We start from the raw sequence: 25190 nt of genomic DNA on the forward strand, positions 1-25190 counted from the left end.
CCCTAATAAACTTGCCTGGAACTTAATCCCTCTGATTGGTAGATTCCCTCCCTGTTCCCTCCCTTCTTCCCACATTTGGGGAGGGGCACCCTCAGCTAGAGCCTGAAAGTATGCAGGATGCTGGGGCTCCCATGCCCATAGGAGCCCCCGGCACTTCACCCTAGCAGGATAAATACTACTCAGCTCCATTTCACTGATGACGAGAGGGGTGTTCAGTGAGGTTAAGGGCCTCATCTGAGGCCTCAGAGAAGAGGGTGCCAGAGTCAGAGCTGCAGCCCAGGCCTTGTGGCTCCTGGGCTTTTCCCACAGGATGGCTAAGTGCCTCCCACCTCTGCCCCACCAGTCAGGGATCTGGAGGCCCCGGCTGGGCTGACCTTACCCAGGAAGGTCATTTTAAAACAACTCATGAATATGTATTGGGCGGCAGCGCTAGCGATGTTCTGGAGCTGCCCGTCAAAGGCCTCGCAGGCTCCAAGGACTGGCCTAGAAGAAGAGGGTATTTCCTTGAATGGCCCCTGGAAGGGAAATTAACTTTAGCTTTGGGGGAATCCAGGCTTGGATTTCCACCCTCTTTGACCCCGTGGCACTGAGGCCTCTCTTGCCACCCCACAGCCATGGCTTCTTTTCCCAGGAGCCCCTTGCCTCCTCTTTGAGAGCACTTTGAAATCCCACCAGACCGTGCCCTCTCGGCCCATAGACTCGTGCACACGACCTGTTGGTGGTGAGACACGTCACAACTGTAAACATCCAGTTACTCATTTGGCAGTGACCCCAAGGCCTGCCTTGGGAGGGGAACAAGGTCATTGCCAGCACCCGTCGTCAATCACCAGATGTTTACTGGGCACTTCCTGTATGCTGAGCCCCGTGCTGGGGGCCACGGAACACACTTGGAAGTGGGCTGAAGTCCCCGGCTCAAGGAGTTTACAATCTTGGGGAGTTTATAATCACGGGGGAGTTTACAATCACGGGGACTCGGAGAGATAAGGGTGTAAAGGCCTTGACTTGTTCAGGGGAGAGGATGGGTGACACCTGGCAAGCTAGACTGGAAGGTATCTCAGAGGGTATCTCGGAGTCTTGACAGAAAGGTGCGTTTCCGCAGGCAGAGAGGATGGATCCAAGAGGAAGAGCTGGAGAGGCCGAGGGGGCTGGCTTCGGGCTTGAGCGAGGTGTGCATCCAGGGAGTGTAGAGAGACCCGGCTGGAAGGAAGGGCTGGGATTAGGTATGGAGCTCTAAGGGACCGGGTCACTGAGCTTGCTTGAAGTGGCATCGTGGACCGAGGGGAGCTTTACAGCACAGTTTGGGAGGCCGTGGAGTCCAGGCCCCTAATTCTCCTCGGAGGCCCACGGTAAGAGGTCCAGCTTATCGATGGCTGAGCAATCCACAAAGCCTTGGGGGTAGCTGTTGGCTTGGAAGGGGTGCAGCGGGACCTTGGTGACGTGGGTGTTGTCACAGACAAGGCGTGACAAGGACATTTTCTGTAGAGAGTTCCGCTGCTCCTCAGTGAAGACCCCAGGGTTCTCCCACCAGAACCTGCAGAGACAGAAGCAGGGTCTCTCCATACAGCCCAGCCGTTGGACCCTCCCCAGTCTGCCAGAGGGGAAGGAAGGAGGTCACCGGAACATGCCAAGGTCTGGCGTCAGTCCTCCTGTAGGACACCCACGGCCCGCCTCCGAGAAGGGATGCCCTCCGTGCCCTCCCCCGTGAGGTCTCACTTGCCTGTCTCCGTCACGGATCTGCTGGAACTGCCTTCCCAGGAGGCAGGCCAGGAGATGCCCCACCTGGCCCCTCTCTACCAGGGGCTCAGCGATGGCCCCTATCCAGATGTCAATGTTGTCAGGGGTCCCGTAGAGAACCAGTAACTTCTCAGCCAGCACCTTGTTCTTCAGCACGGCGTGCAGCTGCTTCAGTGTTTGGGGCTGTGAGAGGCCACAGAAGCCTCTCCAGGAGTTGTACCCTAGGGCAGAGAGGCTGGAGCTGTCTCATCCCCCTTGCAGAACTGCCCACTCCAGCTCCATCAGCCCCAGAAAGTCTGTGTTCACAGCCCTTGGGATAGGGGAGTCAGTGAGCCATTGTTTTATACTGTGGCACTTGAGCTTCGAGGGGGCTAGTAGGTTATATGGTGCTTACTATGGGTCCAGGAACTATTCTAAGCACCGTACACAAACGTAAATTGAAGAACAGAGATGTCAAGTAACTTGCCTGGGGTCACATAAGTAGAAAGGGCATAGCTGGAATTTGAACCCAGGCAGTCTGGCTCTTAAGTACTACATTTAGGAAGATCCGATAGTCGTTGTTTTCCCTCTGTTATCCTTTTCTTAATATTTTCTGGACTTTTAAACTGGTTTTACAAGTCAGTTGTTGATTCCTTTCATTTGAGGAGCTCAAAGAAAGTACCAGATGTGTTCTCTGGTCTCTGCATTAAGGAGAATGGAAGATTCCATTTCACAGATGAGCAAAGTGAGTTTTAAAAACGGGCATCTCTGGACTTCCGTGGAGGTCCAGTGGTTAAGACTCTGTGCTTCCACTGCAGGGGGCACGGGTTCTATCCCTGGTCGGGGAACTAAGATCCCACATGCTGCGTGGCGTAGTCAAAAAAAAAAAAAAAAAAGGGCATCTCTGCCTTCTGTTTTAGAAGTGATCACCTCCTCAGGGCTACAGACGAGAGTCCCTTGGAACCCCAGAAAGTAGCTAAAAGTTCCCCAGGCCTGGCAGGACCCTAGGCCCACTCACCAGGCATCCCATGGTCCCGGCAACGCTGTATGTTGATGGCAGCCAGGTCAAAGCCGTGGATCACGTGAGTGGGTTGGAAAAGCTTGTTGCGCAGCTCACTTGTCATCATTTTATTCTGATTCATCGATTTGGACTTCTTGGCCAGCAGGCCCCGCACCAGAGGGTCAATTCCACCTGCAAGGGAGACCCAGAGGCCATGTTGGGGATGGGGGCAGCTGGGGACATCTTCCACTGCTGGCTCCTCCCTCCACCAGACATTTTCTCTTTCTCAGGTGAAAGAAGGGCCAACTGCACCTCTCGGGCTGGAAGTGGGGAGAGAAGAGCCCAATGCAGCCCGCAGGGTATGCTGGGGGCTGGGGGTCAGTCCAGACCACCTGCCGTCCTGGGGTGATGGCATGAGCATAAGCTCAGGGTTTCTTTCAAGCTCCAGTTCAGAGAGCTGGCTCCTTCTCCTCCATATGTTCCCCCAATGAACCGTGCAGCTTGGGAAGAGATGTCAGAAATCTCTGGAAAATGCCCTGACTTGTCAGGCCTTAAGTAAAGCCAGTTTCAACACAGCCCACCTCAGGATAAAGGGGAGCTGGCTTCAACCTTTGGCACTTAATGTAGGTGGAAAGCCGTAGAGGAGAGCAGAAAAGAGCAATTTTTTTTTTTTTTTACCAGACCTAGGAATTATTTCTGCAGGGATCAGAGAAACCTGAGGCAGGGAAAGAGAACAGGGAAAACTCAGCATCTTAAAGGCCAGCAGAAGAAAGAAAGAATAATAACCACATCCTGTGTGTCAGGAACCATTGTAGGGCACTTTATACATATATTTCTATTTTTTTAATATCCTATGAGATAGGTATTATTACTGTCCCCATTTTACAAATGAAGAAACTGAGGCTCCGTGAGGTGAATTCACTTGCCTAGGGTCACACAGGAAGTGCCTGGAGTCTGACTTCCAAGCCAGGTTTCCCTAGAAGCAGGCTACAGAGTGAGACAGCCTAGTGACACTGCTTCCCTGAAAGGACATACCATCTTTGACTATCCTCCAGGTGTTGAAGAAGAGGGTATGCAGGGGGAGCTCTGCTTCCGGACCCCATGGCTGATAATTCTCATCCAGGCGGAACACAGTGGAGGGGACCTCTAAGTGGCCAAAGCGGAAGGCGAAGGTGAAGACATTGGAAATTCGGGGATCCACAGATTTGTTATAGCCTTGGTATGGAGGGATCCACTTTTGCATCTCATCACCTAGCACAATGGGTAGGTAGTCCCTAAAGGTGATAATCTGGAAGGAGAAACAAGTCGTGAGAAAAGGGTGTGAGAAGCCCTACCTCTGGCCACAGTGGACGGGCCCAGCTGTGGCACCAGACTAAGCTGGTCAGTCAGACTCTCTCTCTCAGGAACTTAGATATCAGATGCAGCTCTTCAAGAAATTATAGCTTGAATAGAAATAGCTATTCAAGCTATTTCTGGCGGTGCTCTATCTGAGGGGACAGATGGGGTGATATGGGTTGTCATCTTCTATCATGTGCAGAAAAGCAGAGAAAACCCATCTGCAGAGAAAGAGAGTGGAGAAGTGAAGAGAGGAGCAGAGAGGAGGGAGAGACAGAGTGAGAGTAACTGCCCTAATTCCAGATGGTTTCCAGTCTCTGGCTCTCACCCTAGTTGAGGCCCAACTACACTCCCTGCCTGGGGGTTCCGGGAGAAACCCTTACTAGCTTCCAGTTGATACATGTATAGGGTGAACCTGTACTGAACATCTGAACTAGCTTGCATGGGTTTCTTTTTCTTGTAGTCCAAGACGCCTTATTATGGATGCAAATCCATATGTTGAAGCTCTAACCCTCTCATTTGATTGTATTTGAAGATAGGGCCTGTAAAGAGGTAATTAAGGTTAAGTGATGTCATAAGGGTGGAGCCCTAATCCAAAAAGACTAGTGTCCTGATAAGATGAGAGACACATGCACAGGGGAAAGACGTGTGACCTCCAGAAAGGAAAGAAGAATGATGTACTGGGTAACACTACACCCATCAACAGCAGAATACAAATACCTTCTAAGGACCTATGGAACATTCAACAAGATAACAATACCAGGGTTATAAAATAAACCTTAACAAATTTGGAAGAATTGAGATCATAAGAGTATATTCTCTGACCATGATGGAATCAAATTAGAAATCAGTAACAGAAAGGCAGCAGAAAAATCTCTAAACACTTGGAAATATACTTCTCAATAACCCACAGGTCAAAGAGAAAGTCTGAAATGAAGAAACAACAACAACAAAACATACACAGTGAATTAAAATGAAAATATAACATATCAATATTTGTGGGATACAACTAACAGTGCTAAGAGGGAAATTTATATCACTTGTAATACTTATGTTAGAAAAGAAGAAAGCTCTCAAATCAATAATCTAAGCTCCTACCTCAATAACCTAGCAGGAAGAGCAAAGTAAACCTAAAGCAAGCAGAATAAACTAAAGGAGAAAAGTCATATGATTATCTAAATCAATGCAGAAAAACCATTTGACAAAATTCCACATCTATTCATGATAAAAACTCTCAGTACGCTAGGAATAGAGCAGAACATCCTCAACTTCATATAGAGCATTTACCAGAAAAAAATCACAGCTAACTATACTTAATGGTGTAAACTTGAATGCTTTTCTTTTACTATTGAGAAGACAAGAATGTCTGCTCTCATCACTCTTATTCAGTAGAGCACTGGAAGTTGTAGCCACTGTAATAAGGCAAGAAAAAGAAATGAAAAACATACAAATTAGAAAAGAAGGAATATAACTGTCATTATTTGTAGGTGACATGACTATCTATGTAGAAAATCCCAAGGAATCTACAGAACTCCTGGAACTAATTGCATTCAACAAGGTCATAGGATACAGACTCAACACATAAAAATCAATTATATTTTTATACAATGAATAAGTGGAAACTGAAATAAGAGATGTAATACCACTTACAGTTCCTCCAAAGGAAATGAAATGCTCAGGTATAAATGTAATAAGCATGTATAGGATCTGTCTGATTAAAATTATAAAATGCTGATGAAATAAATCAAAGAAAATCTAAATACTTGAAGAGACATGCTATGTTTATATAGTGGAAAACTCAACATTGTAAAGATGTCAATTGTCCCTAAATTGATCTATAGTTTTAATACAATTCTTATCAAAATCTCAGCAAGATTTCTTTGTAGACATAGATCAGCATGTTTTAAAATATATATGGAAAGGTAAAGACCCTACAATAGCCAAAATAATTTTGAAAAAGAATAAAGTGAGGAGTCATTCTTCTTAATGTTGTCTTATTTTATAGCTACAGTTATTAAACACTGTGGTACTGGTGTAGGAATAGACACATAGATTAGTGGACTATAATGGACAACATAGAAATAGATTGACATAAATATGCCCAAATAAGTTTTTTTTTACACTTTTTACTCTATATCGGAGTATAGCTGGTTAACAATGTTGTGATAGTTTCAGGTGCACAGCAAAGTGACTCAGCCATACATATACATGTATCCATTCTTCCCCGGACTTCCCTCCCATCCAGGCTGCCACATAATGCCCAAATAATTTTTGACAATGGAGCAAAAGCAGTTCAAAAGGAGAAAGATAGCCTTTCAGTAAGTGGTGCTGGAGCAATTAGACAACCATACCCCCCACCCCAAATGAACCCTGACCTAAACCTTATGCTTTATACAAAAATTAACCTCAAATGGATCATGGACTTAAATGTGAAAGATAAAACTATAAAATGTCTAGAAACATAAAACCAGGAGAAAAATCTCTGGGACCTAAGACTAGGGAAAGAATTGAAACTTGACACCAAAACACAATCTATGAAAGGAAAAAACTGATAAATTTGGCCTCATCAAAATTAAAAACTCTTACTCTGCAAAAGACCCTGTTAAGAAAATGAAAAGACAAAGTACAGACTGGGAGAAAAATTTTACAGTCACATATCTGACAAAGGAGTCATATCTAGAATATATAAAGAACTCTCAAAACTCAACAAAAAGACAAAATCCATTTTGAAAATGGGCAAAATATATGAACAGATGTTTTATTGAAGAGGATATCCAGATGGCAAAAAAGCACATGAAAAGAAGTTCAATATGATCAGCCCTCAGATAAAGCAAAGTAAAACCACAATGCAATATCACTACATACCTATCAGAAAGGGTAAAAAAAAAAATGAGTGATGACACCAAATAATGACCAGAATGCAGAGAAACTGGATCATTCATACATTGCTGGTGGGAATGTAAAAAACAGTACAGCCACTCTGAAAAATACTTTGGCAGTTCCTTTTAAAACTAAAAATGGACTTAGTGTATGACCCAGCAATTGCACTCTTGGGCATATATCCCAGAGAAATAAAAACCTATTTTCATGCAGAAACTTATCCATGAATGTTCATAGCAGCTTTATTCATAATAGCCCCAAATTGGAAGCTATGCAAATGTCATTCAATAGGTGAATGGTTAAACAGAACTTAGAATACTACTCAACAACAAAAAGAAATGAACAATTGATGTATGGGACAAGTTGGATGAACCTCAAGGAAATTATGCTGAAAGTAAAAAGCCAGTCTCAAAAGAATACATACTGCATGGTTTCATTTATATAATACTCATGAAATAACATAACTGTACAGATGGAGAACAGATTAGTGGTTGCCGGGGGTTAGGGATGTGGGAATGGGGAGGGTGGATGTGGCTATAAAAAGGTAGCACAAGGGAGTCTGTGGTGATGGTAGAGGTAAGTGTCGTTATTGTGGTGGTGGTTACCTGAAACTACATATGTGATACACTTACATGGAGCTACACACACACACACACACACACACACACACACACACACACACGCCACATGAATTGACTGCACTTATAACTGGTGAAATCTGAATAAACTTTATGGTTCGTATCTATGTTAACTTCAGGCTTTTGATATTGTACCATAGTTATGCAAACTGTTAGCACTGGGGGAGACGAGGTGCATGTGCTTTTTTTTCTTTTTGATACAACTTCCTGAGCATCTACAATTATTTTTAAATAAAATGTTTAAAAAATAGGTGTATGGTTAATATCAACATATCAACTTTTCTAAGTCTCTTCTAGTTAGTCAATCAGTCAATCAACAATAGCAATTGACTATGCCTGTGACATGTGGCTTAGGTGTGGAAAATTTTAGAAGATAATCCAATCAAAACAATCAAAATAACTGTGATGTAACAGTCCCAGGAGTGATGGAGCCTGTGGTCCCAGTGATGGCCCCTGGGTGGGCATACTGAGTAACTGACATATGAATGACTCTCCAACACACTGAATCCAGGGATTCATTCTGGGGCCGAGAAGCTGAAGAAACAAAAGGGAGGGTTTAAAAGAATGAGACAGTGGGAAAGATGCAGCAGAGAAGAGGAAGGGGGAAATGGAGGTGTGGAAAGCCGAGGAGGTCACTAGACGCGTGGACGCGGGCAGAGGGCAGAGCCAGGAGCAGAAGCGAGGCTGGCACGTGACGCAGTTCTCCTGAGCCTCTTACCTGTATGAAGGCGCCTAGGATTTTCCGGGCTTCCTGGTAGAGCTTCTCTCCATCCCAATGAGGGTTGAGTCTCTTTAGTTCTCTGGCCAGCCGGTTGTGCTCTCGGAGAAGGAGGGTGTGGGCAACGGCCAGTAGGATCTGCTCCGAGGCTCGGGGATCTCCTGAAAGCCCAGAAGGCAGAAGGGTGGGTCCCCCCTGAGCAGCCCCAGAACCCAGTAACCTGCACAAAGAATAAATGTGGTGTCCCAGAGGGAAGCTCTCCTAAGCCCCTCCTTCCAGTTAGTTTAAGGTGGAAAGAGATCGGGTTTGCGATTCATAGATTTGAATCCCAGCTCTCCACACACACTTTTTAGTTCTGTGACTTTGGACAAGTTACTTAACATTTCTAAGCCTCAGTCTTCATGTCTGTGAAAATGGGGATAATAAGGTCGAACCCACAAGACTGTGGTAAAGAAAGACTACATACAGGTGACGTTAAAAAGTAAAAATTTGCTAATTAAATCCCAACTGCCTTCTAAGACGGGACCTACAAATAAACGAGGGGCTTTTTATTGTGTGGAGCAATTTGGATGGTTTTAGGAGTGCAAGTTTGAGGGTAAGAGATTGGGTAGGGTTGAATTCCTCTGTGTAATAAGGGAGAAGAATCTAGAGATGGGGACTATTGGGAAGAGAGGGTCGTATAGATGGTAAAAGACCAGCTGTTTCATAAGGGGATTTCTCCTTGTGTCCTCTAATCTTCAGGAAAGTCTATTAAGTTCATGAATACTTGGTCTTACCGGATATTTTAATGGAAAACAGGAAGGGCTTAGTTTTGTGTCTGGACTGATGCGAGATGTGTATGGACACAGAATCCAAGAGCTCTACCAAGAGATCTGGGTCTTCTGCCATGTCTGGGTGGGCTGGGGGTTTGTCCTGGGAGAGTGGGTTTTTGGAAGAGAGAAGGCCTCCAGAAGCCACAGGCAGAGAACACCAGGAGGGCATGAGCCCCCGGAATGAGGAGAACTGGAGGGCTTTGGCTGCTACAGGATACGTGGAGCGGGGACTTTGTGCCAAGTTTATGGAAAGCCTTAAAAATATACATTCCTCTTAATCTAGAACGTCCTCCTCTAGGAGGTTATCTTAGTAAAATTATTAAAAATGAGCACAAGGGCTTCCCTGGTGGTGCAGTGGTTGAGAGTCCGCCTGCCGATGGAGGGGACATGGGTTCGTGCCCCGGTCCGGGAGGATCCCACATGCCGCGGAGCGGCTGGGCCCGTGAGCCATGGCCGCTGAGCCTGCACGTCCGGAGCCTGTGCTCCGCAACGGGAGAGGCCACAACAGTGAGAGGCCCGCGTACCGCAAAAAAAAAAAAAAAATGAGCACAAGAATTCATCAACAAGGATGCTCAGGACCTTAACAAAAACGAACAAACAAAAATCACAGAAAAACTAGAAATGACACGAATGTCTCCAAGTAAGGTTGATAAAATACATTATGATACATATATGTCATGGAGTACCAGGCAGCCATTAAATATCATGATGTAGATGAATATTTAAAGATGTGATACATTAAGAGAAGATATCAGACAATGAGAAGACAGAGAATTACTTCTAGTATGACCCCAATTGTGTAAAACAAGGTAGAACTAGATCTATGACAGAAAAAAACTGGAAACATAGGCACTAAAATGCTAACAATGATTGTCTGTGAGTGGTGGGATTTTGGGGATTTTCTTATTTTCTTTGTGCTTTACTGGACTTCCTTAATTTTTTTTTTTTTTTATACAGTGAACACATGTTCTTAGATTCTGTATTCATCTGAGCCCTTCTGCCAGTCCTGGACCACTGCCCACGGCAATGGTGTCTTGGTGTGTGTTTTTCCAGGAGACAATGAGAAGAAGCAATGGTAAAGCCTCCCTGGAAGCCACCCAGTGGCCTCGAGAAGCTCTTCTGGCCTTCCTCTGCTCTCAGGCCCCAGGATAATCCCCTTGTCCTTTGGCCCCTCTGTTGCCAGCCTAGACTCACCTGTCAGGAAGCAGGGCACGCGGGCAGTGGTGTTGATGAACTCACAGGGGCTCGGCTTCTTGTTGTCAAAGGGCGGGTAGGCCAGCCCGTGGTCCTGGGCCTCCTGGTTGATGGCCATGAGGCCCAGTGGGCTGCTGAGATCCCGGAGGCGGCTGGCCAGGCTCGGCTCAGGGCCGTACACTAAACTGGCGTCCAGGAAGGAGGTCAGAGCATTGATCTGCTCTCGGGCCAATGACTGGTAAGGTGGAGTGGGGCAGACAAACCCGGCCCGGAAGAAAGGCATGCATTTCCCTTGAGTCTTCACCTTGGGGTCGTTGCACGGGAACTGCAGAGAGATCGGGGTGGGTGACTGGGCAGAGGTGGTACAGCTGGCAACCTCTCCCCAGGGTAGGTCTGGATGCAGCTGGCAAAGATGCTGATGGTGCCCTCCTGGGACCCTGGCACCAGACAATGGCTCCAGATGCCTCCTGCTGATGCTATAAATCCTGGGCCCCCAACTCCCTGAAGGTCACTACATCTGCTGACTAAAAGGGCTGAGGGGGAATCATTCAATCTCTCATAGCAAAACCTCCAAATTTTTGGTTGAGAGAGAGTCCTGAGATCCCGGCACAAGGAAGCAGGACGTGAGGCAGGAAAGGGTTTGTTAATAATTAACAACAGCTACCATTGATTTATTCTGGCCCTACCATGTGCTTGGCATTAGGCATACTTTATCTCACTTTGGTCCTCATAAAACCCTGTAAGGTAGACCATTCTGTCCCATTTTACACGGGAGAAAACGGAGGCTCAGAAAGGTTAAGTAATTTGCCCAAGGTCTTACAAACTGAAAGGGAAAGATGTGGGATTCAGATCTAGGCTGACCTTACTTCACAGCTTATGTTCTTTACACCACAGCACGTAGCCCCGATTTGTTTGAGTGAATAAATCATTCTCTAACTGTAAAATCATGAATAAGAAGAAAGGTGCACCACTGCAAGTTCCTTTCCCTTCCTGCTGGAAATTCCCACAAATGCCTGCCACTCATCCTGACTCATCCATTCTGGGAGTAGCCTTCCCGACTCTGAGATGACTTACGGTAGCATTCCACAAATTTCACTGTCTATAAAATGAATCTCCTGGGGATTCCAATAAAATGTAGATTCTGCTTCCCGATGTCTGGGATGAGGTTTGAGATTTTACATTTCTAATAAGACCCCAGGTGACATCAGTGCTGCTGGGCCAGGGATGAAGACAACACTCCCCAGAGCTTCCCAATTTTGCCATTAGTGATTACTTGTCCATTTCCCACACAGGTCCTTTGTCCTTGATGGAAGGGACAGTGTCTTGTTCACCTTTGAATTCTAAGTGTTCAGTGTACTGCATGGCACAGAGTAGATGATTGATGTCTATTTGCTAAATAAATGGGCGAGTGAATGAATAGATGTGTGAGGCTTGGGAAGCTGTCAAATCAACATTCAAGATCTCCAGGAGGTCCTGGCTGACAGGCTGGGAATGTCTGCCACATCAGGGAGGCAAGGGGTTTGCCAGGGACCCGCAGCTGCAGGGCCTACCATGATGGGGAAACAGTTGTCTCCCTGGATACAATGCTCATCACACTGTACTTTGGAGTACTCGCTGCTCCCCAGTTCCGTGTCGGGGGCAAAATCCAGGTCGTGGTCCACAATTTGACCCCACTGCATCAAGAGCAGGGACCTGTTTTGGTCCAGAACACCCTCTTCATTTAGGTAGCCTACAATCTTGTTGGATACCTCACGGGCCTACAGGTGGAGAGAGAAGGACAGGGAGGAAAAGGTGCTTTGAGGATTCAGATTCAACTGCAGTTTATAGGGTACCTGTGACGTAACGGGCGCGCTTCATCCCCATGACAAGCTTGTGAGGTATGTGGCATTACCCCCATTTTGTAGATGAGGAGACTGAGGACTAGACAGGTGAGGTCAACTCACCAAGGTCCTGCCGCTACAAAGGGCCAGGTGTGTATGATGTGCTGGCTTCAAGGCCAGTGCTCTTTCCACTCAGAGAGGCAACACAAAGACAGGCTGTCCCTGAAGTGCCACGGAGGTGCCAGGTGTCTGGGACTAGAAGAGGGGCTCTGGGGAGGGCCCGCCAACTCAGATGAGGCCAACAGATAGGACGTCCCGGCAAGCACCAGCTGATGCACTCCAGGGGCTGGGGCAGGGCAAGCGCGAACAGGATGGGGCAGGGAAGCCATCTGCCTGGGAGACCCCAGGATACTTGGCCTGACGGCAGCTGGGACGTGACCGTCACGTGGCTGGGCTCCGGGACCCGGACTCTGCTGCTCTCTAGTGGCATTTTCCGGAACACCACCAGGGAGGAAGTCCAAATCTCCATCTCTCCGGATGCGGTTCTACCGCGCGTCTGTCCTCCCACCTATTTCTTCTTCCTTTCCTTGTGTGTTTGTGGGAGGGCATCCTTTCCCCTCTGACTCCCATCTTTCACCCGCCTGCTCAGGGCTCGCCCCCACCCCGTGTCCGCCCTCACCAGCGGGACAGGGAAGCCGTTCCGCTTCTTCCTCGGCGTCCAGCCGAAGGGCAGGGAGAGCCCGTCCTCGTACTCCGCCGGCAGCCAGCGCGCCAGCGCCCTGTTGGACGCGCCCAGCGCGGGGTTCCTCCTGAAACAGCAAGACCGGCCCTCAGCCTAGGCGGCGGGTTCGCTCCGGGGTCCGCTTCTCCGCAAACCCCACGGGGATCCCCTGGGGAAGGACGCGGAGGAGGGGCCTCTCAAATGTGGGGTGTCGGAACTACTGCCACCTCCGAAGGCGCGGGGCTCCTCTGCCCTGGGGAAAGGTGCTCCTTCCAGTGGGATACAGTGGTCTCTTTAGAAGGTGGGGAAGTTAGCGGGGTTCCAACAGAACAGATTCCCGTGGGACGCTAGTCCAGGAGGGCAAGGCGGTGGGAGTTAAGCCTGTAATGCCCAAGTGACAAAGGCCCTGGCTGGGCTGAGCAGGGCAGGTGGGCTGGACAGATGGGTTGGCTGTGGTGATTGGGAGAACCTGCCTCCTAAACCCACCTACTGGCCACTCACCTGTTATTACAGTCTCCCGTGATGGTGCGGTAGGGGCTGTTCTCATCACATTTCACCAAAGGAACTGGGGCACCACAGCCCACCTCCTGAGAGAGTGCAGTGAAGTCCAGGCTAAGGTCTGAAAGAGAAGGGATGCCAAAAGGGCTGAGTTCTTTCTCCATTCTGAGGCCCTGAGGGGAGGTTCATTTTTTGAACTTTGATTTTTTGGGGAATACATTTTACGTTCTAAGTAAGCATTTCTCAGGGGATTTCTCATTGAATCCTGACAACTTATTAAGGTAAGAATTTAAATTCTCATTTTACGAGAGAACGAGACTTGCCCAAGGCCACACAGATAGTAACGTCTCCAGAATTGTTAGTAGTTCTTTGTCTATCAGACCCTTTGAATCAACAGATCTTTCTTTTAGAACAATACCCCTGAGAGGTTAGGTACATGTTAGTATGAGTTAGTTTGAGAAGATTGCTTTTCTTCTAAAGCTCCACTGACGTCTAAGGTCCCAAGCACGCAGGAATCTAGATAGGAAAGATGTTGGGAAGGGACAGGGCATTTTTACGTGAGGGGCGCTGTGATCTCGGCGGGAGTAACAGAGCGGGGAGCCTTAGGCATCAGAGACCTCCACGTGGGCACAGAATGGAAAGAGCTGCCAACGTCCTAAAGCAGCCTGAAGGGAATCTGGCTCTGGGGGCCTTCTTCGGGGGCTCACCTGCGGAAGTTGGCAGGGGCTGAGGTTCAAGCCCCAGCACCTTTTGAGTCTCAGAGTCCAAAGTGCTCCCTACTTCTCCCTACCTTGTCCTGGTTCCCTCCTTTTGGAACTTTGGAATTTGCCCGAGTCCTAGGCCAGGTATCTTCCCCCACTTGATGTTTTCCCAGGGAGAACCTGCAGCCTCTTCCTCCTGTCAAGACCAATCCCCTTCCTCCGTGACCCACCGTGAACAGCGACGTTTGGTAGGGGGTGGGGTGGAGGGGTGGAGGAGGTCACGATCAATCCATCGGCTCATTGTTTCAGCTCCACGGTACCCAGAACAGGAGAGACAGCTCATCACCTGTGACGTAATCCCAGTAAATCCCCCCTGACACAGGTGGCTGAAATGTCCCGTCCACAGGCGGAAGTGGTGACACTGTGGTTTGGGACAGGGAGCCTGTGTTTATTAACTTTAGTCCTTCCTCTGGACAGAGGCCTTACAGACGGTGTTATAACAAAAGGCACAAATGTCCCCTCATTTGGAGTTGGCAGTGTGACCTTGCCGGGCCCAAGTTCCTTTCTCTGCAAAAGGAGCATTGGCCTGGCTGTCCGCCCAGCCCCTCCTTGCTCTGCAGTCCATGATTCTGATGGAGAGAGAGGACATGGCTCCCAGTAGGAACTGTGACTTTTGGTGGCTTGTGTTCTCTCCTGCGGAGAGATGACCCCTTCCTGCCATCGGAGGGCTGGTGGGTTTTCTGTACCTGTGACGTTGGTCAGGGTCACTTTCTGCCTCAGTCTCTTTAAGGACTCCTCCCACACCTGCCCGTGGCGGATGGCCATGCGGGTCCAGCCCTTGGCGTGCTTCAGGTATTTGGAGAGCTGTCGGGTGGTGGGTGCCTCAGAGCTCATGGCCGTCTTCAGCCTACAACGGAGAGCAACGGGGGAGTCCTGACCGGGCCCTCGGCTCCGACCCTGTAGCAGGGGTGTGAGGTGCTGTGTGTGTACAGCAGAGCTGCGGGGGTGTGGGCAGCATGCAGGAGACCCCCACTTCTGTGCTCTCAGGATCTTTTCTTAGCTCTCCTCTGATGCCTCTGGAAAATCTCCTCTGGCAGGAGGAAGCTACAGTGTGTCTTTAAGCTTCGTTAAGTCTGTTTCTCAAGGAAGGCAGACAGATGGACATGAGCACTTCCTGAATTAGAGTCAGAGGGTTGCAGCTGTGCTGGCTGCTTCCGAATCAGTTGGGGGACCTAAGAACACCTAAGTCCCAGGATGTACCGATTCAGACCGAGGAACCCCTGACCATGGAGCTGGCCTCGTGCACCGAGAATTCTGGAAATAACATGCCTATGGGCCCCAGTTCTGCCCATGAAAGCATCCTTCCTCCTATCTGGCCCTAGAGTTAGTGTGGAGTTTGTTTAGTTTTGGCTGTAGCATCTAGCCTCTTGTTGACCATTTCTTGCGCCAGATGTTCGGGCTTTGTCTTAATTACCTATCTATAAAAAAGAGAAGCCCCAAACCTTTCTACTACTAAGAAGTTGGTGACCAAGGGCAAGGTGGTGTCAGAAAAGTCCCTGCATGAGAACCCTCTCCCCCTTCCTGTGCCTCAGTTTCTTGTGTGTGAGATGAGGGGTCCTATGAGATGATCTTTACGGCTCTAAGACTGAAATTTTGGAAGTGGCTCAAATTCTCACAAAGGCAACCCTGCTTCGGGGATATGCGTCACAGGCTGTAACTCCTGGCCTGTCCCTGTGGATCAGGTTATCGATTCTACTTCAAGCATGAGGGGGCCTGGTGCTCAGCCTGAGGGGTGACAATGGGCGATGACTGAGCTGTAATCACCAGGCCTGACCCCTTCCAACCTCCCCCCAACCTCAGTAAGGACCCAAGAAGATAAGCCAGACTGCCTTTTGTTGCTGTTACAAAAGACATCATGGCCCAGTGGCCCAGACTGCTGCATGGCATGTCCAATATGGTAACCGCTAGCCACATGTGGCTGTTTAAATGGAAATGCATTAAAATTAAATACAATTAAAAATTCAGTTCCTCAGTGTCACTAGCCACATTTCAAGGGTTCCGCAGCCACATGTAGTCAGTGGCTTCTGTATTGGACAGCACTGACCTAGAGTTTGAACCCTGGTTCCCCCAGGATTGGTTTACAGACATGACCTCTGAGTGAGCTAGGACTCACTGTGTTACTTACATCAGGGCCTTTGGAACACGCTGGCTGGGTCTGACTCCTGCGGCCACTTAGTAGCTGTGTGCCTTTGAGCAAGTTACTCAACATCTCTGTACCCAATTTCCTTACCCATAAAATGAGGATAATGGTCGCAATCACGTTATTTGATCATTTTGACCTTCAAAAACAGCGACTTCACATAGTTGGATTCAGCGCTTTCTAGGATTTGGGGGAGGAAGGCGTGGGAAGTGCTGAGAGCTGTCTCTGGTACAGAGGAAACACTCACACGTGTTAGCATCAGCGCCATCCCCATCATCATGGATCCCAAAGGGCCCCCCCACCCAAGAGAGAAGGTGTGTTGCTGGGCCTCCCAGGGCTCCACCCAAAGGTCCCATGCAAGCCCCTCCCTGTTCCTGCCTTTCTCCCCCGGCTAAGTGTTATGCGCGGTCTCCTGCCTGACCTTGACTCGCCAGGGACTTACCTCCTGATCTGCCTCAGGGCCGGGCTCCACAGGCGCAAGCAGGGCCTTGGAAGAACTCTGTTTCCATCTCCAGGCCTACCCCCTTGTCCTAGCCCCCAACCTCTCCCATCTGGATGGCCACAGCAGACTCCTAACGGGACTCATGCCTCCTCTCCTGTCCTTCTCCCATCCGTTCTCCCTCTGGCTGCAGGAAGGTGCTTTTTCGAATGAAAAGCAGACCAGGACACTCTTCCTGAAGCACTTTCTTGGCTCTCCCTGTGACGTGCGTGAATCCACAGGCTTACTGTGTACGTGCTCGTGACGTTGTGGGATCTTTGCCTCTATCTAGTTCCCAAGCATTTTCATCACCCTCCAAGGAGACCCCACACCCATGGACAGCCAGCCCAATCCCTCCCCTTCTCCCCCAGCCCCTGTCAGCCACTGCTGTGCCTCCGACTATCTGGCCCTCAGGCCCCACCTGTGTGTCCTCTTTTCCTACTGCCACCACCAGCGTGGGCCTTCTTTCTGTTTCCTGAGGACCCTAAGCTCTTTCCTGCCTCAGGACCTTTGCCTTTGCTGCTCCCAGACCCTGGCTTTCTACACGGCTGGCTCCTTCTCGTCCTCCGTCAGGCTTCCCTGCTCCCCTGCTCCCCGCGCCTAGAGTAGCAGCCATTGCCCTGTTTATTTCCTTCGTTTTCCTTATCACAGACTGTGAGTCACTGGATTGTGTGTGCGCCCGTGAACAAGATGTTTCAATGTGATTCTTTGAGTCTCCATGAGACCCCTAAATCCAAGAACTAATCGGTGGGGATGAGTTCCAAGGCAGGGCTGGGTCGTCCAGTGCAGCACGACTTGCAGAGGAGGCGATGAAAACCAACTGTGAGGCTTTTATTCTACCCCGACCTTGGGCTATAAAACGATTGACATTAAGGAGGGGGACAGGATGTTCGTCTGGAGGTAGTTGCTGAAATACCAGGCAGTTCCCTCCTGCCACTGTGGGGCTTCTTCTTGGCACTCAGTCTAGTGACAAGGGCCTTGAGAGGAGGGCCCTGCTGTGTGTCCTGGAGCTATGGCTGGTGGTTGACCCCTGCCCAAAGAGCCTAAAGAGAACAAGAAAAGCAGACGTGGCCCGTGCTGTGCACCTAACAGCAGAGTAAGCCAGGCAGGGCAGCCCTCGGCCCCAAATCGGCACGTCCTCTGGCAGCAGGGCAAAACTTTTAGTCTTCTGCGGCATCTTTAAAGGGGACCTGGCCCAAGATGGTGTGAGGAGGGGTGAGGGAGGGAGCCGCAAGCTCCAGGGCTGAGGGGTGGAGCTGTGAGCTACTGGTCAGAACTTCTCTGGGCCAGAGAGCTGGCAGCAGAATCTCTGAGAGCCGAAAAGCGCCCAAGAAGGAAAGGAGCTTCTGACCCAACCCCTAACACCCAGGCTCTAAGCTGTCCAGGCGACTTAGACTTTGCCATCCTGTACCTCTCCTACCTCCCCCAGCTTGACCCCTAAGAGGGACAATCCTGGGCTGGGGGATGAGGAGAGGCTCGAGAAAGAGGGACGGGCGGACCATGTGCCCTTCTCTCACTATGAAAGCCTAAAGCAGCTCCGAGGGGAGGAAAGTGAGAGGCTCTGTGCTTTGTCTTCTTCTGCTGACATTTGAGTTCCTGAAAGGACTAGAAGTGATCAGAGCACATCTTGTCATCTAAGAGTCAGCAAAAAAGTTATGGGACCTCTTGAGAGTTTATGCAAGGGCCAGGGAGGAATGAAACCCCAAGTCCAGTAAAGGGGCAGCAAGAGGAACAAGTAAGGTTGTTTTCTGCTCAGTAAAGTGGTTACTCTTGTTTTTCTGCCTCTCTAGCTCCAGCATGGGCTTCCCGAGGGCAGGGACCCAGTCTGCATCGCTTATTTCAGGAAACCCAGGCCCTACACATGGTTGGGAGGTGGCTGACTCTGCTGGTGTCCTGCACGTTTCTCAAGTTCATTTGGGCCCATTTATAGCTTTGGCGTGCCCCTCCCCTAGCCGCTGATGGCTCACTCCCGTAACTGTCCTGAGCAATTGCTTCTGAGTCAGGGTGGCTTCCTGGCTGGAGGTGCCTGGGAGTCACACAGTGTGCTACACCACGGCCCCCCACCCCCACCCCAGTGCCAAGCTTGCAGCACGTCTGGCTGACATCAAGGACCCTTTTGGCAGGTGAAAGGTCTGCTCTCTTGCTTGGGGTAGGAGAGGCTCTGAGATGCAGCCTACACTCTGGATCTCCCTGTGGGGTCAGCTGGGGCTAGACCTTAAACCACATCCCTGCTCAACCCCTTCTTTTTACCTATCTGGCCTCACTCCCTCACTCCGCTACAGCTTTCGTGAGAGCGCTCCCCAGTAAGCACCCACATGTGAATCCAGGTCTCAGGTTCTGCCTCAAGGGGCCCTGACCTAAGACATGTTGAACAAATGGAGAACTTCTAGGGACAGGCTTTCTGAGAGCCTGCAACACATGACCTGAGGAGTCACTTAGCCACGCGGAGGAAAGTGCTTATAGGATCAGATGAGACATCCCCTTCAAGGTAACTTAGAGGCCGAGGATTTTAGGAATTGTTGGCTTTTACTCCTACTTGCCCCATACTCGCAGGTGGGCAGGGGCTGGGAGTGGAAGGGCAGGTTGTAAAATTGCTTTGGCTCATTGGCTTGTCAGGACTGGCCCAGATGCACTTGTCAGCCTAGGAAGAGAAGCATGTGATATGTGTGTCTCACCTACCTGGTCCGGGAGTCCAGGAAGGCCTTGTTGACCTGGATCTTGACCTGACTCACAGCATCAGAGATGGTGAAGGTGCGGGTGGCCTGCTCTTGGAGGGGGAGAAGCAAGGAGCAGGGTATCAGACACCACTCTTTGGAGAAGCCCTTTTCTCTCTGTCCCTCTTTCTCCACCATTATCCTCACCACTCAAACCTGAGCAGGCAGAAGATCAAGGTTAGGAAACATTTGACAGGAGGAAAAGCCCAGAATGGGAAGAATACTCTCTGGTCCTCAGTAAGGTGTCAATATCACTCTTTAGGAGTCCAGTAGAATACATTCGTCCCTCAGTATCCACAGGGGATTGGTTCCAGGACCCCCCAGGATGCTCAAGTCCCTTATGTAAAAGGGCATAGTATTTGTATATAACCTATGCACATCTTCCTGTATACTTTCAGTCACCTCTAGATTACTTATAATACTTAATGCAACGTAAATGTCATATAAATAGTTACCAGAGTGGGTTTTTTTGGGGGAGCCTGGGAGCTTTCTGGAATCTTTAAAAAAAAAATATTTTCAATCCACTGCTTGTTGAATCTGCTGATGCAGAACCTGTGGATACAGAGGCCTGACTGGACCCAGTGATGGGATTAAGAAGGCGTGTGACCACTCACGTTGGCTCTTGGCTCTGGGCTGTGGGGATTTTTTTGGTTCTTGGTGAGGTGGATCTGAAAACAAGTCCCTCAAAAGGCTTAGCTGATCACAAGGACCCTGAGGTAGGGAAGGGGATGGTGTAGAGTAGAGGTGGGGTTCCTTGTTTTACTCGAATTGGGGTCTGGAATGGTGGGGGGATGAGGATGCAGTCTTTGAACAAGGGGAGTGTAGTGGCTTAAACAGTGTCCCTCCAAAAAACTTGTCCAACTACCACCTGAGAATGTGACCTTATTTGGAAATAGGGTCTTTGCAGATGCAGCTAATTAGGAAGAAGCCATACAGGTACAGGTTTAGAGTGGGCTCTAAATCCAATGACCTGTGGTCTTATAACAAGAGGAGAGGACACACAGAGGACACCACAGAGAAGAAGGCCATGTGAAGATGGAGGCAGAGATTGGCGTGAGGCACATATAAGCCAAGGATTGCTGGGAGCTACCAGAGGCTGGAAGGGGCAAGGAATGATTCTCCCCTAGAGCCTTCAGAGCAGCATGACCCAGCCAATACCTTGATTTAGGAATTCCAGCCTCCTGAACTGTAGGAGAATAAATTTCTGTTGTCTTAAGCCGCCCAGTTTGTGGTCCTTTGTTACAGCAGCCCCAGGAAACACAATACAAGGTGGTACTTACCATTTGTGTCAGATTCTGCAACCTGGAACAAGCTCAGGGAAGCCAAAAGGACTGGGAGATGGAAGAGGACCCTCATCGCTGAAATGAGACCAGGATCAGGATGTGAGCCTTGTAGAGTCCCCATGGGTAGGACTTACAGACTCACAGAAAGGGGGTGGTAAAGCAGAGAAAGGCCAGAGAACATGAGACACCCTAACATTAGAACAGAAGAGGGGAAACCACAGTAACTAACTAGGCATCTACCATATGTGCAGGCCCATGGTAGGTCCTGGGAGATGGAAAGAGGCAGTGGTGGAAGGGAAAGAACACAGGCTTTGTGGTCAGAAGGTCCTGAGTTGTAGTTATGCATTTGCTCTAACTAGCTGTGTGACATTGAGCAGGTTACTTGACATCTCTGGGCCCCCGGCCTGATTGAGTGAGAGGGTTGGACCAAGTGATCCAGGATGTCTGATTCTGCCCTGACACCTCGTGACCCAACTTCCTGTACCTGTCTTGTCACCGGTGACAAATGCTCCTACCAAACCCAAAACACAACTCTGGAGTTCCTCTTCCTCTTTTCCCCTCAGGACGTATTGCCATCCTCCTCTGGCCCAGCACCCGGGGAGTGTGCCTGAGAAGCAGACACTCAGTTCCTCCTGTGGGAACTGGCAAGGAACTCAACCCTCCCTCAAAGAGTCGACATGATGGGAAAACATGAATGAAAATTGTGGCAAAGCTCAGAGCTCTCCAGAGCTCGCAGCTGTGTTCCAGGTTGCCTGAAGAGATCCCTGCTCTTGGATCAACGCCTTCATCATGAACTTTAACTCTGAACCTAAATCATCAGATCGAAATTGTGCAACTTTGTTTGCTGACGAGGGGCTTTGGGGCTCAGAGCGTTCATTAGGATTGGTGGGATAGACCCCAAAATGTCTTTTGAGGAGATTCTAGTTCCAGCCCAGGAGGCACCCATGCTGTACGGATGGAAGGATCGTGCGTCTAGACCATGTTCTTCACGAGAGGGCACAGGCTCTCCCCATAGTGTGCATTCACTGGTTGGACCCCAGAAACGTCCTCAGATTGGCTGCCCCCTCTGTCTCTACTCAAAGCTCCCTAAGAGAAATCGTGGTTCTAGAGTTTTGCCCAAGAGACCACCCAGGAGGTCTTCCAGATACTCTCCAGAAAAGGACAACTGTGTATCTGGACAGGTAATTTCAGCTTCCCTTGCACTCCCCCAATCTTTTCCTCTGACCTTTGATGATCCCCCTAATAATTTTTATCTTGTTGAATGTACTTCTTGTAAGCTAACTGTAGAAAAAAAAAAACAAAACCAAGGTGCGAATAAATACCTCTCTGGCCAAGATTCTCCCTGGCACATTTTTTTTCCCCAAGAGGAAAACAGCTTGACCCCTCAGTGGGCTCCTGTCCTTACACCTCTATGGCCCCGCGTAGTCCTCCTATTTGTGCTTCGAGGAGACCACTGAGCCAGCAGAAATCCGCCCTTTTAAGCAAACAAATACGATGGTTTTGGAGTAAAAAGCATCACTGATATTATTTTAAGTTTTGGTAAAAACGCACAGGATAAAATTTACTACCTTAACCATTTTAACCAGACAGTACAGTAGTGATAAGTACATTCACAGGGATGTACAACAGATCTTTAGAACTATTTCATCTTGCAAAACTGAAACTCTCTGCCCACTAAACACCAACTCCCCCTTCCTCCCTCCGCCCAGCCCCTGACAACCACCATAGCATTGATTTTTAAGAGAGCTGATGGGCACACAAGTATTCATTATGTTATTCTTTCAATGACTAGTGTGTTTCATGAGAAATCAAAAACAAAACGTGAAAGGTTAGTCTATGAAAATAGGCATCATCTGAAATAGACTGAGGAAGAAAAATATCATAGCCAGAGAAATAAAAGTTGAGAAATCTGAACAGGAAAAAGTCCTTAGGTACTCATTGCTCCTCTCCTTTCCTTGGAACCTCTTTAATACTCCCCATCACTGCAAAGTGGTGGGAGGGAACCTCAAGGCAAAAGCTAAAGTATTTTCCTTGTCTTGGCCATCTTTCCTGGTGGGTGTGAAGGAAGCATGTGGGACAGAAAGCAGAGAAAAGCAAACACGAGGTCGTGCTGCTGGGAAAGGGGTGTTCAGAAAGATCCTGGAGGAACCCTAGCTGCAGCCGGAGCCAAGAGGCTTCTGGGATGTTGGGATATTTACCCACATTCTTATCATCACGCTCAGTGCAGAAACCCTTTCCCAAGCCCTTTGGTTTGCATCAAAGCTTGGAGCCTTCCCTGAGACACGAAGCGTTATCTGGAGACAGAACCACAGCCTCTGCCTCTCAAATGCCAGTCTGGTCCACAATCCCCTGCCTCTTACTCACACTCTCCTATGCAATGCCCTCTTGGTCCCGTGAACTCCTATTCGTTCTTTAAAACCCAGGCCAAATGCCACCTTCTCTGTGAAGTGTACCAGATCTAGGCAAAATTAGGTCATTCTTTTTTCTCTCTTCCCACAGTACTTTATTCACATCTTGTTTCACTGTTTTCATTGTCCGTTTCCCCGTCAGATCATAAGCTTCTCAAGAGCTACGTCCTATTTTTGTTTTTTCCACTGCCCAAGCCTAGTGTTGATACATAATAGGTGTTGGGCACGTGCTGAATGAATGAAACTCCCACGGTAGCGAAGTTCAACGTCCAGATGGTGCAGAGGGAGAGGGTGGTGATGGTCCCTTCACAGGCTTGTCCCACCTTAGTGTGGCAACTAATCACCGGGGGACCTTGTTAAATGCAGATTCTAACTTGGAAGGTTATAGGAGGGACCTGAGAGCCTGCACTTCCAACAAGTTCCAGGTGACGCTGATGCTGCAGGTCTACAGACCACCCTGAGTACCACGATCTCCCAGAGTCCGGCTCTCATACTTGCTGAGAAGTCACCAAGGGGGCTGCAGGAAGGCCTGAGAAGGGAAGGCACCAGTAGGATTCTTTTCCATGAATGGTGAACGCTCTGTTGAGGGTAGTGGGATGAGCCGGAAAGAAAACCAATGAACTCGCCATCACCCCCAAGAATGTTCTATTTGATCTTTTGAGCAGTTCCAGTATCAAGAGGAAAATAGAGAAGAGACAAGCTCTTATCAAGCTCTCTACAGCAGAAAAAATCCCCCTTAGCCACAGGGTTTGGGATATGCAGTTTCATAAAAAAACAATATGATTCAATCACTCAATTTTCCCAGGATGAAACCCATTTAAATATTGATGCAATTCATAAATCTGATTGAGAACATAGTGTCCACAGGACGTTGGAGACACCTGGGACTAGACATTCAGGGCTAACTAGATGTTCAGGTCTGCTGTAAATAGCACGAGACACTAGAAACAGGTTGAAGATCTGAGATCCCTGGCTTAGGGGACCCCTTAAACACTGCAAAATTTTCACTAGAGTGAATTTTCATTAGCGTTCATATCATAATTGCATCGGTCTCAAGAACCCCACATGGAGCACCATTCTGTTACTATTTCCCCCCAACTTTCTGTGCGACCTGGACACATGATATGTCTTAGACCTTAGTTCCTAAACAGGATGGATGAGAGGAATATGGTACCTTCCAGCCCTGAGAGTTTACGATTCTATGGCTCGGTGTTCAGACTCAGAAAAGCCTCTTTGCCCCACAATGGATTCAATCACATTCTCCCTTATGGATTCGATCACACTCTCCCAAACGGGGATGACCTGCCAGGTTGGCAGCCAAATCTGGCACCAGAAAATGCCTGAAGAAGACAAGTCCAAAGGCAGTACCAAGCTTTCTGAGAAGCCTTTAGGAAATTTCATCATCAACTTTGCAGATTCCACTTAATGAGTCTTACCTGCCAAGTGCCTTGGCCTCCTGTGGCAGCCAGGGGAGTTTCTCTCCTTGGAGGAACTGGTCTTTTATACCGTCTGTCAGGAATTAATTTCAGGGAAAGGCCCAGAAAGAAAGATTATGAGGGGCTGATGTGGCTTGGAGGAGGATATCAGGTTCAGCAGGAAATACCCTGTGACTGGGCAGATGCTCGAGGAAACTGTCAAAAGGCAGAAATTGGTTGATGCACTATTGCTGGTCCTGGATGAAGCACATCCTCTTCTTCCTATTTTTCAGGTGAACTATGTGGTCTTGCTGCAGTCATGGAAGGCAAACCTCCAATCTTTGAGCAGCCTTGCCCCTTTTATGCCCTTAATGGGATCTGAATTGCTCTTAAAATTAGGAACAATTAAATGGCTTTCTTCCCCATTTGTTTATTCAGTGCCCTTTGATCCCTCTCTTACCTTTCACCCAATCACTGTGGAAGCCACTAGATTCATCTTTGGGATTTGCAATCGTTTTCAACTGTTCCCTTCTGGGAAGGTCAACATTTCAAAATACTACGCCTTTTTGGCCACCAGGGCAGTGAGAAGAGCCCTGGACTTTTTGTCAAGGGGTAGGTTAGATCCCTGCCTCTGTCGCTGTGTGGCTCTGGACAAGTCACTC

The 25190-nt window shown here is 48.8% G+C and overlaps 1 protein-coding gene across 2 annotated transcripts; it reads right to left on the reverse strand.

Moving 5' to 3' along the window:
- Positions 1 to 848: 848 nt before the first annotated feature.
- On the reverse strand, positions 849 to 24668 carry LPO (lactoperoxidase). Of its 2 annotated transcripts, XM_065897449.1 has the most exons (13): positions 24550 to 24668; positions 20703 to 20780; positions 19388 to 19475; positions 14777 to 14937; positions 13333 to 13450; positions 12790 to 12919; positions 11841 to 12047; positions 10291 to 10615; positions 8285 to 8445; positions 3749 to 4001; positions 2732 to 2905; positions 1718 to 1955; positions 849 to 1531 (listed from the first exon to the last, which is right to left on the reverse strand). In XM_065897449.1, the coding sequence occupies exons 2-13, from the start codon at positions 20776 to 20778 to the stop codon at positions 1324 to 1326; spliced, it is 2139 nt and encodes a 712-aa protein (XP_065753521.1). In that variant the 5' UTR covers positions 20779 to 20780; positions 24550 to 24668; the 3' UTR covers positions 849 to 1323. The 2 variants fall into 2 exon arrangements, with proteins under 2 accessions (XP_065753521.1, XP_065753522.1); XM_065897450.1 differs by lacking the exons at positions 14777 to 14937; positions 19388 to 19475; positions 24550 to 24668 and having other exon boundaries at positions 1324 to 1531; positions 20703 to 20778.
- Positions 24669 to 25190: the final 522 nt, after the last annotated feature.

Source organism: Phocoena phocoena, chromosome 19 (assembly GCF_963924675.1).
Source record: "Phocoena phocoena chromosome 19, mPhoPho1.1, whole genome shotgun sequence".
In the NCBI taxonomy this organism is placed as follows: Eukaryota; Metazoa; Chordata; class Mammalia; order Artiodactyla; family Phocoenidae; genus Phocoena; species Phocoena phocoena.

What these genes read in the sequence shown, in the direction of transcription:
- LPO (XM_065897449.1), bottom strand. Translation starts at nt 20,778, where the DNA reads ATGAGGGTCCTCTTCCATCTCCCAGTCCTTTTGGCTTCCCTGAGCTTG. An exon ending in TCCTAGGCGCCTTCATACAG is followed by an intron (nt 4,002 to 8,284) that starts GTAAGAGGCTCA and finishes TTCTCCTTCCAG; the next exon opens with ATTATCACCTTTAGGGACTA. An exon ending in CAGATCCGTGACGGAGACAG is followed by an intron (nt 1,532 to 1,717) that starts GCAAGTGAGACC and finishes CTGTCTCTGCAG; the next exon opens with GTTCTGGTGGGAGAACCCTG.